This window comes from Hemicordylus capensis, chromosome 5 (assembly GCF_027244095.1).
Source record: "Hemicordylus capensis ecotype Gifberg chromosome 5, rHemCap1.1.pri, whole genome shotgun sequence".
NCBI classification, from domain to species: Eukaryota; Metazoa; Chordata; class Lepidosauria; order Squamata; family Cordylidae; genus Hemicordylus; species Hemicordylus capensis.
In genome coordinates this window covers 237,130,664-237,142,855 of record NC_069661.1, presented here as the reverse complement: position 1 = coordinate 237,142,855, position 12,192 = coordinate 237,130,664, and the positions used below count along the sequence as shown (strand labels likewise).

At 50.7% G+C, this 12,192-nt stretch overlaps 1 protein-coding gene across 2 annotated transcripts in view; it reads right to left on the bottom strand.

The window, feature by feature from the left end:
• Positions 1–12,192, bottom strand: part of WNT5B (Wnt family member 5B) — a 156,081-nt gene that overhangs the window by 26,580 nt on the left and 117,309 nt on the right. For both annotated transcript variants that reach the window (XM_053255876.1, XM_053255877.1), the window contains exons 2-3: positions 3,014–3,156; positions 1,368–1,615 (exon numbers count right to left, since the gene is read on the bottom strand). In XM_053255876.1, the coding sequence (XP_053111851.1) occupies positions 1,368–1,615; positions 3,014–3,156 (391 nt within the window). The remainder of the gene's footprint in view (positions 1–1,367; positions 1,616–3,013; positions 3,157–12,192) is intronic.

Sequence of the window (12,192 nt, the reverse complement as noted above, 5' to 3'; positions counted from 1 at the left end):
CCCTGTTCCCTCTTGCACCAATGTCACCTGGAATCTAGTGGGGCTTTGGGCTCCAATCCCTGGCATCTTCAGGTAGGGCTGGGAAAGACCTCTGCCGAGAATCATCGGAAGCGAGCCAGACCATTGGTCCATCTAGCTCAGTGGTATCTTCACAGACTGGCAGAGGCTTCTCCAAGGTTGCAGGCAGGAGTCTCTCTCAGCTCCAATGTGGAGATGCCCAGGAGCGAACTTGGAGCCTTCTGCATTCAAGTGCTCTTCCCAGAGCAGCCCCATCCCCTAAGAGGAATATCTTACAGTGCTCACACATGTAGTCAGGTGGGCCTTGCTGAGCAAAGGGGACAATTCATGCTTGCTGCTAAAAGACCAGCTCTCCTCCCCTAGACTAGCTTTCCCCTTGGGAGAGCCACTGCCAGTTAGTGTAGACAATACAGAGCTAGCTGGACCAATAATCTGACTCAGTATAAGGCAGCTTCCTGTTTTCCAGTGGCTGTTGCTGGTGTCGTGTGTGTGTGTGTGTGTGTGTGTGTGTGTGTGTTAGAGTGTGAGCCCTGCTGGGACAGGAAGCCATCCTATTTCTTTTTCTATAAACTGCTTTGAGGACCTTTGTTGAAAATTGGAACAACGACGCTGCCCTCAAACTGGCTCTTGTTTTAATATCCTCTACATGAGGAAGAAAGTTTCATCGCTCATTGGTGAAGTACCTGCTTTCCATACAGAAGGTCCGTGGCATCTCCAGGTAGGGTTGGGCAAGATCTTCATGTTAAAACCTGGAAATCTGCTGCCAGTCAGTTGAAACAAGACTGAGGTATATGGACTTGGCTCAGGTAGGAGCTTCAAATGTTCACTTCTCCATTTTTTCTCCGCTTCTAATGTTTCACTTCCATGACTCTGAATCGAGAGTCCCCGTTTGACCCCAGGCTCTCAGCCCCTCGGCCCCCATGCCCACATCCCACTCTCCTTAAAACCCCTCCTCATCTCCCCTCTGGCCCTTTCCTTTCAGGGGCAGAGCTATAATTGGGTAGACCGGTTCAAAGAACCCGAGCCGCCCAGCTCCTGAGTGCCACCTGGCTCGTCCCCCACCCCTGAGCTCCAGCTAGCCTCATTCCCAGCCAGGCTCACTGTCAGCAGGGTGTCTTTTTGTTCTCCCCCTCGCCTGGAGCAAGGGAGAGAAGAAAGAAAAAACCCAGCAGACAAAGAAGCCGGCTTGGAAATGAGCTCCGGAGGGCCACGCTGGCCCTTCCAGATGCTGGCCATGCCCCCTGCATGTGACATCACATGCAGAGGGTGTGGCTGGCATATGCAAGGGCCGCCGGCAAGAGGGGAGGACACGTGCCCACTCTCCCCTAGCTATGTGCCTGCTTCCTTACCTATGCTCATGACCCTGCCGAACACAGACGTGTTGTCCACGGTGCTGCAATTCCACCGCCTCTGCCGGAACTGATACTGGCACTCTTTAATGGCGTTCTTGGCGCCCTCGCCAATGTAGACCATGTGCTCCTGGTAGAGTTGGCACAACTTCCTCTGGCCTGGGGACAGTCCCGGCAGTTGGCTGCAGACAGGCTGGGCTCCTATGATGTACATCTCAGGTCTCTGGATTGGGTTCATCGCCAAGGACCTGGAATGGGAAAGACCTTGTGAATGAGAAAGCAACACACACACACACACTCGCTTGCATGCACACACACACACACACACACACACACTCTCTGCCCTCTCTCCTAGTCCCTCCCCCACTTTTTTTGACTTGTGGTGCTTTGTATAAAAGAACTAGGTCTGTGCTGGAAGGCAGGAGGGGCTTTGGGGAGGGGTCACCCAGGGCCACACACTTACAGGGTCCCCATGTTGCAGCACAGGGACTCTTCTAGTTCTGGCAGGGCTGGAACAATATTGATTCATGGGGGGGGGCAGTCCCTGCAAATTGTTTTTGCCCTGGGCCCCACACAAGGTAGAGACAATCTTGCTGGCAGGGAGACCCTCTTCCTGGTCAAACCACACAGAGAACCTCTTGGGGGTGAAACAGGTAAGAGGCCGAAGGCTTCCTTGATTAGGAGAGAGGACCCAAAGTGGCTAACTCAGGGGCTCTCCAATTTGGAGCTGAAGTGCCCCAAGGCTAACTGCTTAGCCTTTTAATAAATAAATAAACAGCCCTCTCCATCCGATGCATAGATCAACATGGCAGTTCTTCTGGAATTAATAAAGCCAGCAGAGCCAACAGGAGTCCTACCAGCTTTCGGAAAGTGACCCCCTCCCCTCCATTATTAGAGTTTCAGGGTTGACTGGCGGGGAGGGGGGAGGGCTTTGCCTTCAGTCTGGGTTCTGGGTAAACCAGCACCCCACGTGTAGACCATTTCACAGCAACAGAGTGCCGGGCTCTGCACGGAAATCTCTGACCAAACCACTTTCCTTCCGGGCTTGCTTCTAAGCAACTCTGGCTTGCACTAGCGGGCAGCAGATCCTCTTGCTTCGAGGAGCTCGATCCCTTCGCTTAGGATGAAACTGATTTCAAGGCGACGCGCTCGGGACGTTGGCAGGACAGGGATGGGATGGCCGAATTTGATAGAGGAGGAGTGCGGGGGGGGGGAGCAGCAAAACTTTGGGGATTTGTGAAGTTTTCTTTCCTGAGTTTCCCTTCCCCTGCTTTTTCCTCCAAGGGCTTTCTGTCCGGAGAAGAGGCAAATCGTCCCCCAGAGGTGCGCTGGGCTTCTCCCAAGTGGGAAGCTGTAGAGAGTCCTTGCTTTTTCTTTCTTTTCTTTTTTTTTTAAATTCATTTTATTTAAAGAGGAGAGAACACGACGTGCACCTATTTTGTTGGGGTTTTTTTGCGTCTCTCCCGGGGAATGCGGGGCGCGGGCGGGGGGGAGAGGTGTCCCGGCAGGGTCCCTTCTGCTGCCTGGACGACCCTCCTCCTTCTCCTCCGCGCGCACACCCACCACACACTCTCCCACTCAGACACACGCGCGCACAACCCAGGACAAAGAAAAGAAGCCGCCGCCGCCGCCGGCGGGACACTCACCACCAGGAGCTGGCCTCGGCCAGGAGCTGCGTGCAGCCGCAGAAGAGAGCCAGGCTGAGCAGCAGCCGCGTCCCTGGCATGGTGCGCTTCCCGCGGCTCCCGCGCCTTTGCGCGGCCAGGCTGGGACTCAACATCAGCGCTCCCTGAAAGACAAGGGAGGGAGGGAGGAGGGAGGGAGGGGAGTCAGCAGCCTGCGAGACAGAGGAGGGGACGGGACGGGAAGGGAGGCCTGAGTCCGGGAGGGAGGGGTCTCGGCAGGGAGGCTCGCGGCGGAGCGCCCCCTCCAGCCAAGCCCCACTCCTGCGCCCCCTCCTTCCCCCCAGTGTCCGCCTCTCCCGGGACCTGCTGCTGGGCTTCCAGGAAGGGCCAGGAGGACCCTCTGCTTGGGTTCCTCCTTTCCCCACTCCCCGGCCCGCGCCACTGACTGCGGCCACCCGCCCTAGGAAGGCACTGCCAGGACAGTCGGGCACGCAGCCGGACCGGTCGAGACTCGCTGGGGGGCGGCCAGCCAGCCGCGACGGGGACTTTCTCCAAACAGAGAAGCGCGCGGGGCGCAAGGCTGGCTCCCAGCGCCACGCCGCCGCCCCCCCCCCGGCCCCGCGCTCTCGGTGGGCGCTCTTTCCCTAGTCCCTCTCCACTGCCTGCCAGGACACACACACTCTACACGTGTTCAGACGCCCCCGCCTCCCGCTGCTTTTCCCCAGCAAGGCTGCCCGCCGCCCAGACCCAGCCTCGTGCCTTTGCTGCAGAAGAACGGCAAGGAAGGACCTGAGGGAGAACCAAGCGGTCTCTGCGCACCCGCTCTCTGGCTCCTCTGCGAGCGCGATCACCACCAGGCACTCCCCACGATGCACCCGAGGGTGAAGACGAGCCGGCCGCTCCCCAGCCAGCAGGCCCCACCCTTCCCTCAGGGGCCCCAAGGACAGAGCGCCCCGATTCAGACAGAGTTATGCACCCGCAAGGAGGGGTTTGGCTTGGTGTTCTTTTAAAAGGGGCAAAGTGGGGCAAGACTTATAGAGCCCGTGTGGCAGAGGGATTGGAGAGCTGGAATGGGGAGTCCTGGGTTCAAAGAAGCCCTCGGCCTTTAAGCTCACTGGGTGACTCTAGGCCAGTCTCTCAACTCTCTGCATACACTGCAGGGTCGAGTGCTGGTGGCAGTGGGGGAAAAACTTGGGGGTCAGCCATGGCTCAAGTCAAGTCTTGCCACCAAGAGGGCTTCTGACCTCATCACAAAGGCAAGGACTTGCTTGGCACAGTATTCAGGGTTGCCCATGAAGCACTGCCCAATCCAAGCCTGGGATCCCTTACAGCAGGGGTGCTCCCAATGTTGTTGCACTGCAACTCCCTATCACCCCCCACCACCTAGGCCATTGTGGCTGGGGATGGTGGAGGTTGTCGCCCAACAACATCTAGGGCCTCAAGCTGGGGAGCCCATGACTTCGTGTCTCAAAGGATGTTGAGGTGCAACACTGTTCTATCATGTGTGGCTGTGTGCATGATGTACACACGGTGGCCCAGCATGCTCTGTGATGTTGCCCTGCTCTGATTGTACAGGACGGTGGCTTGGTGGGAGAAGATGTCCTACAACAGGCCTGACCGCCATCAGGGGAAAGGGAGGCAAGCGAGAAGAGAAAGCAGTACTCTGAAATGAGGAGGGAAAGCAGGAAAATCCCCCCTCTATTCCTTCCATGGCTAATCATCAACTGACTCCATCCCAAAAACACACATGGAGAGGGAGGCCTGAAGGGTATCATCTTTCCACACCAAACCTCTATACAGTTCACTCACTTCCCTCCAAGATGTTCCACTGGCAGGATTTGATTTGCGGCAGGGGCCGGGCTCAGCCCTGGAAGCTAGTTTAATAGAAGGGAACTCAGACATTCACAACCAAGAGGGATATGCCCTGTAGCATCGGCAGTGTCCTTCCCCCGCTACCACACACAACGAAATCAGCTGAGATTAGGGTTAGGTCTTCCAATTCAAAAGGCAGGATCTTCCAGGAAAGCATGAGCCTTCTCTCTGTTTAATGATTAACCAGGAGAACAAAAATACTGGCTTTTGTTTTCCGTTTTGTTCCATACCGGAACATCCTTTGTCAACGAGGCTACAGAACAATTTGTTGATGCTGCTGTTATCGCTAGTTATCTGGGGCATGGTTGGATGAATAGGTAATCTTGGCAATAATTTTCAAAATGAGTCATCAAGATCGTTGGACCTTCTCTGTGTTCAAACATTTTGTAAGCAGGTCTTTTCAGAAGCACCTAAAGGTGTGTGTATTTTTCAGTAAACTAAAGCAGGGCCAGTGTTCTTGGGACATGGGCAACCCGCAGGTATAAGGCACAGGCAATATGTGCTCTTTCCCTACTAGGAATGAATCCCAATAGCAATAAATAAATAAATAAATAAATAAATAATCCCATGAGTCTCAGCCATTGATGCTTCAGTCCCAAGAGACATGATACTATGATCATCAGGGCTTGACAAATCTCAGGCACAAGGGAACCATGGCGATAGAAATTTAACCGTAACACCTAGACTAGGATATTCAGAGCAAAACAGCAAAAAGCCCATTCAGACAAAACCAGGTAGAGGTTAACGACTGAGGACAAGTGGCAAGGACCTCTGGGATCTTGGACACGCACTGCCTCTCACACAGCACGTAGAATCCAGCTAGATGAGCTAATGGTCTGACTGCAGCTTCATACGTGTATAAAATGTAGTTGAGGCTTAAGGGCTAACTAACCCATGTCATAATTTCCGAGTATCCAAGCCTCTCTCCCCCTGGAACAGAGAAAGAGAGTGCCAGAGGAGTGGTTAGAGTGCTGGACTGGGACCAGAGAGACCAGAGTCCAAATCTCTGTTCAGCCACAAAACTTCCCAGGTGCCTCTGGGCTAGTCACTTCTCTCTCAACCTAACCCACCTCACAGGGTTGTTGTGAGGATAAACGTAACCATGTCCATCACCATGGGAGAAAAGTGGGGTATAAATTTAACAAACAAATACCCCTTAACTCAGCCTACAGGAGGACTCCGAGCCATTTGACCCTAGCCCATTAGGGGGCACCCTAGAGACATTCCTTGTCTGCCGAGGAAGGAGGCTCCTTGGCAGGTGTGCAGGCAGGGTCCAGATCAAAGGGAGAAGAGCCGTGGTTTCTTTTTGTCATGCAGAGCCTTCCCGGAAATGACCTGGCCTCTATGGCAGGAGGCTAACCGTTTCCCCTCCACAACCCTCCCTGAAAATAAACCTCCTCTTCAAAAGGACTCCCTCTAATAACCCTGCTCACTCACAATGGTCCCCCCCCCACCCTTAGGGCAGGAGATCTGTGTTTGCAAGCAGCTGTGGTGGGGCAAGCAGCCAAGATGGACGAGAGATAGCACTGGCACCAGCAAGAGCCTAATGGCTTTATGGAGGGGAAGAGCTGGCTCAGCAGAGGGGGGGGGGGACTTCAAAGCCTCTTCTTGTCCAAACACCAGATCCTCAATTCACAGGCAAGCAAGAGCAGAGGCCCGGTGCTAACTCAACTCCCCAAGCTGGGCACTTTCTGAACGGAGAGGTTCTGGGGCTCAAACCTGCCTGAGAGTCATGCCGTTTAATCTGGAAGCCACTCACCACACACATCTAAGGTAGGTGCAGACCGGTTGTGGTTCTTGGGTGCTACTGGAATTTTGCACGTGCTCAGAGGTGCTTTCTTCTTCCAGGCAGATGGGCAGCACAGAAAACAGATTCTGTGGTTTATGTTGATTCACACCAAGAGATTCATCCCTGGCTGGATTTCAGCCCATGGGATGACTGTCAGGAGGACTTCCAACACAAATCAAACATCAGGGCTGGCGTTTCACTCCAACTCCAAACACAATGGACTCAGTCCACACGTTTGACTGTGAGAGTCATCAAGATGGGGGTGCAGCTCAGGGATGCCCCCCCATATCTCAGTGGTAGAGCATCTGCTTTGCATGCAGGGTCTCAGGTTCAATCCCTGGCATCTCCAGGTAGGGCTGGGAAAGGGAGAAGAAGCTCTTGCCTAAAACTCTGGAGAGCTGCTGCAAGTCAGTGTAGACAATACTTAGCTAAATGGACCAATGGCCTGACTCAGTATAAAGCAGCTTCCTATGCTCCAAGTAGTTAAGTGATGCCCTTGCACTTGTGAACCTGTTTGCAGCGAGCTCTGGCTTGAAAGAAGCACCAAGTCGGGAAACTGCAAGACTCCAAAATCTTACCATATCCACTATCAAAGTCATTTTGGTGGGCTTGTCAATAAGGCTCAAGGTTGCCTTAAAAAGACATGCCTTAACTAGAGAGCAGAGCTGGTCCTGTAGTAGCAAGCATGACTTGTCCTTTTAGCAGGGTCCACCCTGGTTGCATATGAAGGGGAGACTACATGTGAGCACTGTAAGATATTCTCCTCAGGAGATGGAGCCACTCTGGGAAGAGCAGAAGGTTCCAAGTCCCCTCCCTGGCATCTCCAAGATAGGGCTGAGAGAGATTCCTGCCTGCAATCCGGGAGAAGCAGCTGCCAGTCTGTGTAGACAATACAGAGCTAGATAGACCAATGGCCTGACTCAGTATATGGCAGCTTCCTATGTTCCTAATAAAGACTGTGGGCAATAACACATTAAATTGGAAAGGGCACTCTATGAAAGCTTTAACCTTCTCTTCAGACTATTCATATCCAGAGAAAAACATCACCTAATAATGCATGAATACAGAAAACCCAAATTCCACGGCACAATGCTACAAGCTTATAAAACAGCTTCCAAGACTTGACACCAACCAACCTCATCTCAAATTAAGCATGAAAAACCAATTCCTTTATTATACCAGCAATGAAAATGCCCCGCTGTGTAAACATGGCTGGAGAAGGTACAGCATCTGTCTGGCCTATGGCTGCCTTGAAGTATAGGTAAATACAGCTCTACACACCCTATAGAAGTGTAGGCCTGGTGTACCACCTTGCTGTAGGACTTAATTTGAGCTAGCACTAGCCTCGACCCTCCTTTCCATGCCAGCCCTTGAACTTGTGTGATGATAATAATTAGAATGGGAGCACATCTAATCATGTGCAGTGCGTGTTTGTCCTCCACTGAGAACAGCCCAGCCACAGACTTCTGAGCTTAGAGGGGAATGATTTGAGGCCAGAGGGTATACCTTTTCTTTTTCAGAATTAACCACTGCTTTATAGTCCCAGTGCAGAGGACCTCCATCAGCCCTGCTTCAAAGTGAGCCCCACATATTCCTAAAGTCGATTGTCAGAATAAACCCCATTCTGCTTCCTTTATGGTGAATGTTGTCCTTTTTTTTTTTTTAATAAGGCTGGGATGCAGGCCCAAATAATAGTCCATTCAGAAAAACAGGGAGAAGTTTGATGTAGCCAGTGATGGTTTCTCTTTTGCCATCATGATTTGAAAGAGTGCCCAGTGGCAGGTGATATAGGAACATAGGAAACTGCCATATAGCAGTTTCATATATACTGCCATATAGCATATGTTTCATATATACAGTTTCATATATACCGTTTCATATATATACTCATATATACTGAGTCAGACCATATGTCCATCTAGCCAGGGTTGCCAGCACATTTGTCAGTGGGTATATGCCAAATCTGCTTTGCACAAATTTTGACTGCCACATTGGCAATCTATGTCTGATGTGGACTTGTTCACCTGAACAATCACTGACTTCCTGTGCTAAATCAAGCTGAGCTGCACAGAGTAAAAAGCAAACAAACCCAGATTGAAACAAGCTTCAAAAAGGATAATGTGGATTAGCCCTCGCTCGGGTTGCATCAGTATCTTAACTAGCCAAATATTTGTAGCTAAATTGTGGCCATACAAGATGGTCAGGCAACTGGAGCTTTCGCTAACCTCCTGACTCTAGGCTCCACAAAGTGCACAGAAGAGCACACCATATCTATCTATCTATCTATCTATCTATCTATTTATCCACACACACACACATATCTAATCTCAATAATAGTGCAAATTTATGCATGATTATTCAGAAGCACTGTATTCAGCAGTGTTTACTTCAAAGTAAGAGTGCACTGGATTGCAGCCTACGAATACATTGAATATTTATACACCACTCTTCAACAAAAATTCCCAAAGCAGTTACCATAGATGGTATTTAACACCTCCTGGGTCAGTAAGTATTCAGAGTTACTGCTGTGAAGTAGAAGAATCCTCATTTTATCACAAGTCGGAATAGGAAAAACGTACCAGCCAACATTTGACACACAAAAAATAGGGATACATTTGTAACACCATTTTCATACAAAAGATCATTTCCTGAACCCCACACCTGGGATCCCATTGGGTCCCAGAACATGGTCTAAGGCACATGATACAGCCACCTTGCTGGTGCTGTCTTGGTAAGGTCATGGAAGGAGCCACACATGCCACATTTGGGGACGGAACTGTAGCTCAGTGGAAGAGCATCTCCTTTGCATGCAGAAGCTCCTAGGCTCAATCTCTGGCAGCAGCTCCAGGTAGGGCTGGGATAGACTCCTGCCTGAAACCTTGGAGAAGCAGCTGCCAGTCAGTGTAGGCTAGCCCTGCTCAACTTTGCCCTCCCAGCTGTTTTTGGACTACAACTCCCATAATCCCCAGCCACAGTGGTCAATAGCCAGCACTAGCGGAGCCAGGCCACAGATGACCCGTGTCCAGCTGCCGTGATGACCCCGCTCCCTACGTCTGATGTCAAGACGCGGGGGTTAGCCTTGTCCCCGCGTCTGATGTCAGACACGGGGGGGTATGGTTTGGCTCCCAAATGGAGAGCAGCCCCATTCGGGAGTTAGATCCAGGCCAGTGCTGCGTTTGGCCATTTAATGCAGTGAATGCAGCGCCAGCCATTTAACTCCTGAACAGGGCCACATGGCCCCGCTCGAAAGCTAAACCGGCACCCCCCGCATCTGACGTCAGTTGCCCAATAGTAGCTATGCCGCTGATAGCCTGGGATTATGTGAGTTGCAGGCCAACATTTGCAGGAGGGCTGAAGTTGAGCAGGGCTGGTGTAGGCTGTACTAAGCTAGTTGAACCAATGGTCTGACTCAGTATAAGGCAGTTCCCTATGTTCCTGTGCTCCTATATATCACAGTGCAAAATACTCCTCAGTATTTGCAGAGTAGAACGGTGGGGTGTACACCATATAGTGCCCTTAATGTTTGTGCACTGCAGGCAAGAGATATCATCACCCCATCTCAGCTCAGAATCTAAAATATCAAGACCCTGGGCAGGAGCTGAACTTTGTAAGACGACACTCCTAGAAATTAACAGTAACATGTTAACATGGCATCCACAGGTAACAAAATGGGACAGGCAAGGAAAAACACAAGGTTTGCTAAATAGGGACAGTCAGGATGTATGAAAAAGTGAAGGCAAAATTTACACGTTAGTTGCTAATGCAGGGGTCCTCAAACGTGGGTCCCCAGATATTGTTGGACTACAACTCCCATAATCCCAGCCGGCCATTGTGGTTGAGATGTTGGGAGTTGTCTGTTAACAACATCTGGGGACCCACGTTTGAGAAGCCCTGCACGTAGCAATTGTGGTGCAAGACCACTGGGCAAGGTCAAGAAGCACCTTTTAAAGTGGCAGCCCTCTTACATTTAGTGGATGGGGGGAGAGCAACTGGCCCTTTTCCACCCAACTTGATGTCCCTCCTCTAGTGTGGTTTTTGCTGGTGTCTCACTTGTGCTTCCTGTTTTCGATTGTGAGCTCTTTTGGGGGCAGGGAACTTATCTTTGTTCTGTGATCTTTTGCTATGTAAAGCACGTTGAGAACTTTTATTTTTTTAAGCTGAGAAGCGGTATATAAATATTTTCAACAACAACTGAACTAAAAATTATTTGGGATCAAAAATTGTTATTTGTTATCCTACTAGCCCAACGTTCCTCTAAGAACTCAGAGCAACAATTTATCTTTACAACAGCTCTGTTGATTTGCCCAGCACGACCAGCAAGCATCATAGCCATGCGAGGAAGAAACACTCTTGCCTTGCATCTCTCTGGCTCACTCCAGGGCCTGCTCTGTACACGCAAAAGAATGTGGTGGTCACAGACTGCGGAAATAATAATAATAATAATAATATTAATAATAATAATAATTCAATTTCTATACCGCCCTTCCAAAAATGGCTCAGGGCGGTCTACACAGAGAAATAATACATAAATAAGATGGATCCCTGTCCCCAAAGGGCTCACAATCTAAAAGAAACATAAGATACACACCAGCAACAGTCACTGGAAGTACTGTGCTAGGGGTGGAGAGGGCCAGTTACTCTCCCCCTGCTAAATAAAGAGAATCACCACGTTAAAAGGTGCCTCTTTGCCAAGTTAGCAGGGACATATGGTGGACATCTCAGGGGACATTGTTTTTAGATGCCCCCCCCCATGTCAAAACCCCTCTCTGCAAGCAACACATTAGCACATCAGGAAGAAACGTCCCTCCCTAGCCCCTCCCTTTTTATTTGGGGAACAGTGATCTCACCAGTAGCCTGAAGCAGAAGAGTCCATTCTACCAAGGTAGGACTCTACCACATCATTCTGCTGAATGTGAAGTCCAGGCCTAAAGGCCAGACTATAGATTGGAACAGTGACATTTGGGGGAACTTCAATATTTTGCCCCATGAGGTCCTGATTAAGATCATACCCCCGCCCCAGACAGGAAGCTTACATTGGAAGACAATAGTAGCTTCTGAAGCAAATATGCAGAGCAAAGAGGAGGAATCCAGATGGTAATAGAGACAAAGGTTAAAGACCCTGCCCCCCACTCCATGGTCCCAATCCATGGGAGACCTGATCCAGCTGCAATTTAGTTGACAAAAGAACAAGCATACCAGTGCAAAGCATATGCATAACATGCCATTTAACTGGACTATAAATGTGCACATTTTGAGATGGGGGCGGGGGGCTAACCCAATGTGGGACACCTTGTCTCCGCAGTTTGAAAAGGGTTCCTTTTGATCCAACCCCTGCCTAAATGCACACCCTGATACGGTCTAGTCTTTGCAGATGTGAAGCTCTTGCCAAGATTTTGCCAGATGTGATCTGTGGAGTCTCACAGATGGGAGCGTATGGACACACTGGAACATTTCCACATTATCTCAGTCCCACAAGATAATGGAGACTTCAGAGGTCCCAAGCTGGTGCTCAGCCTGCCAACAACATCCTGGATGTGGA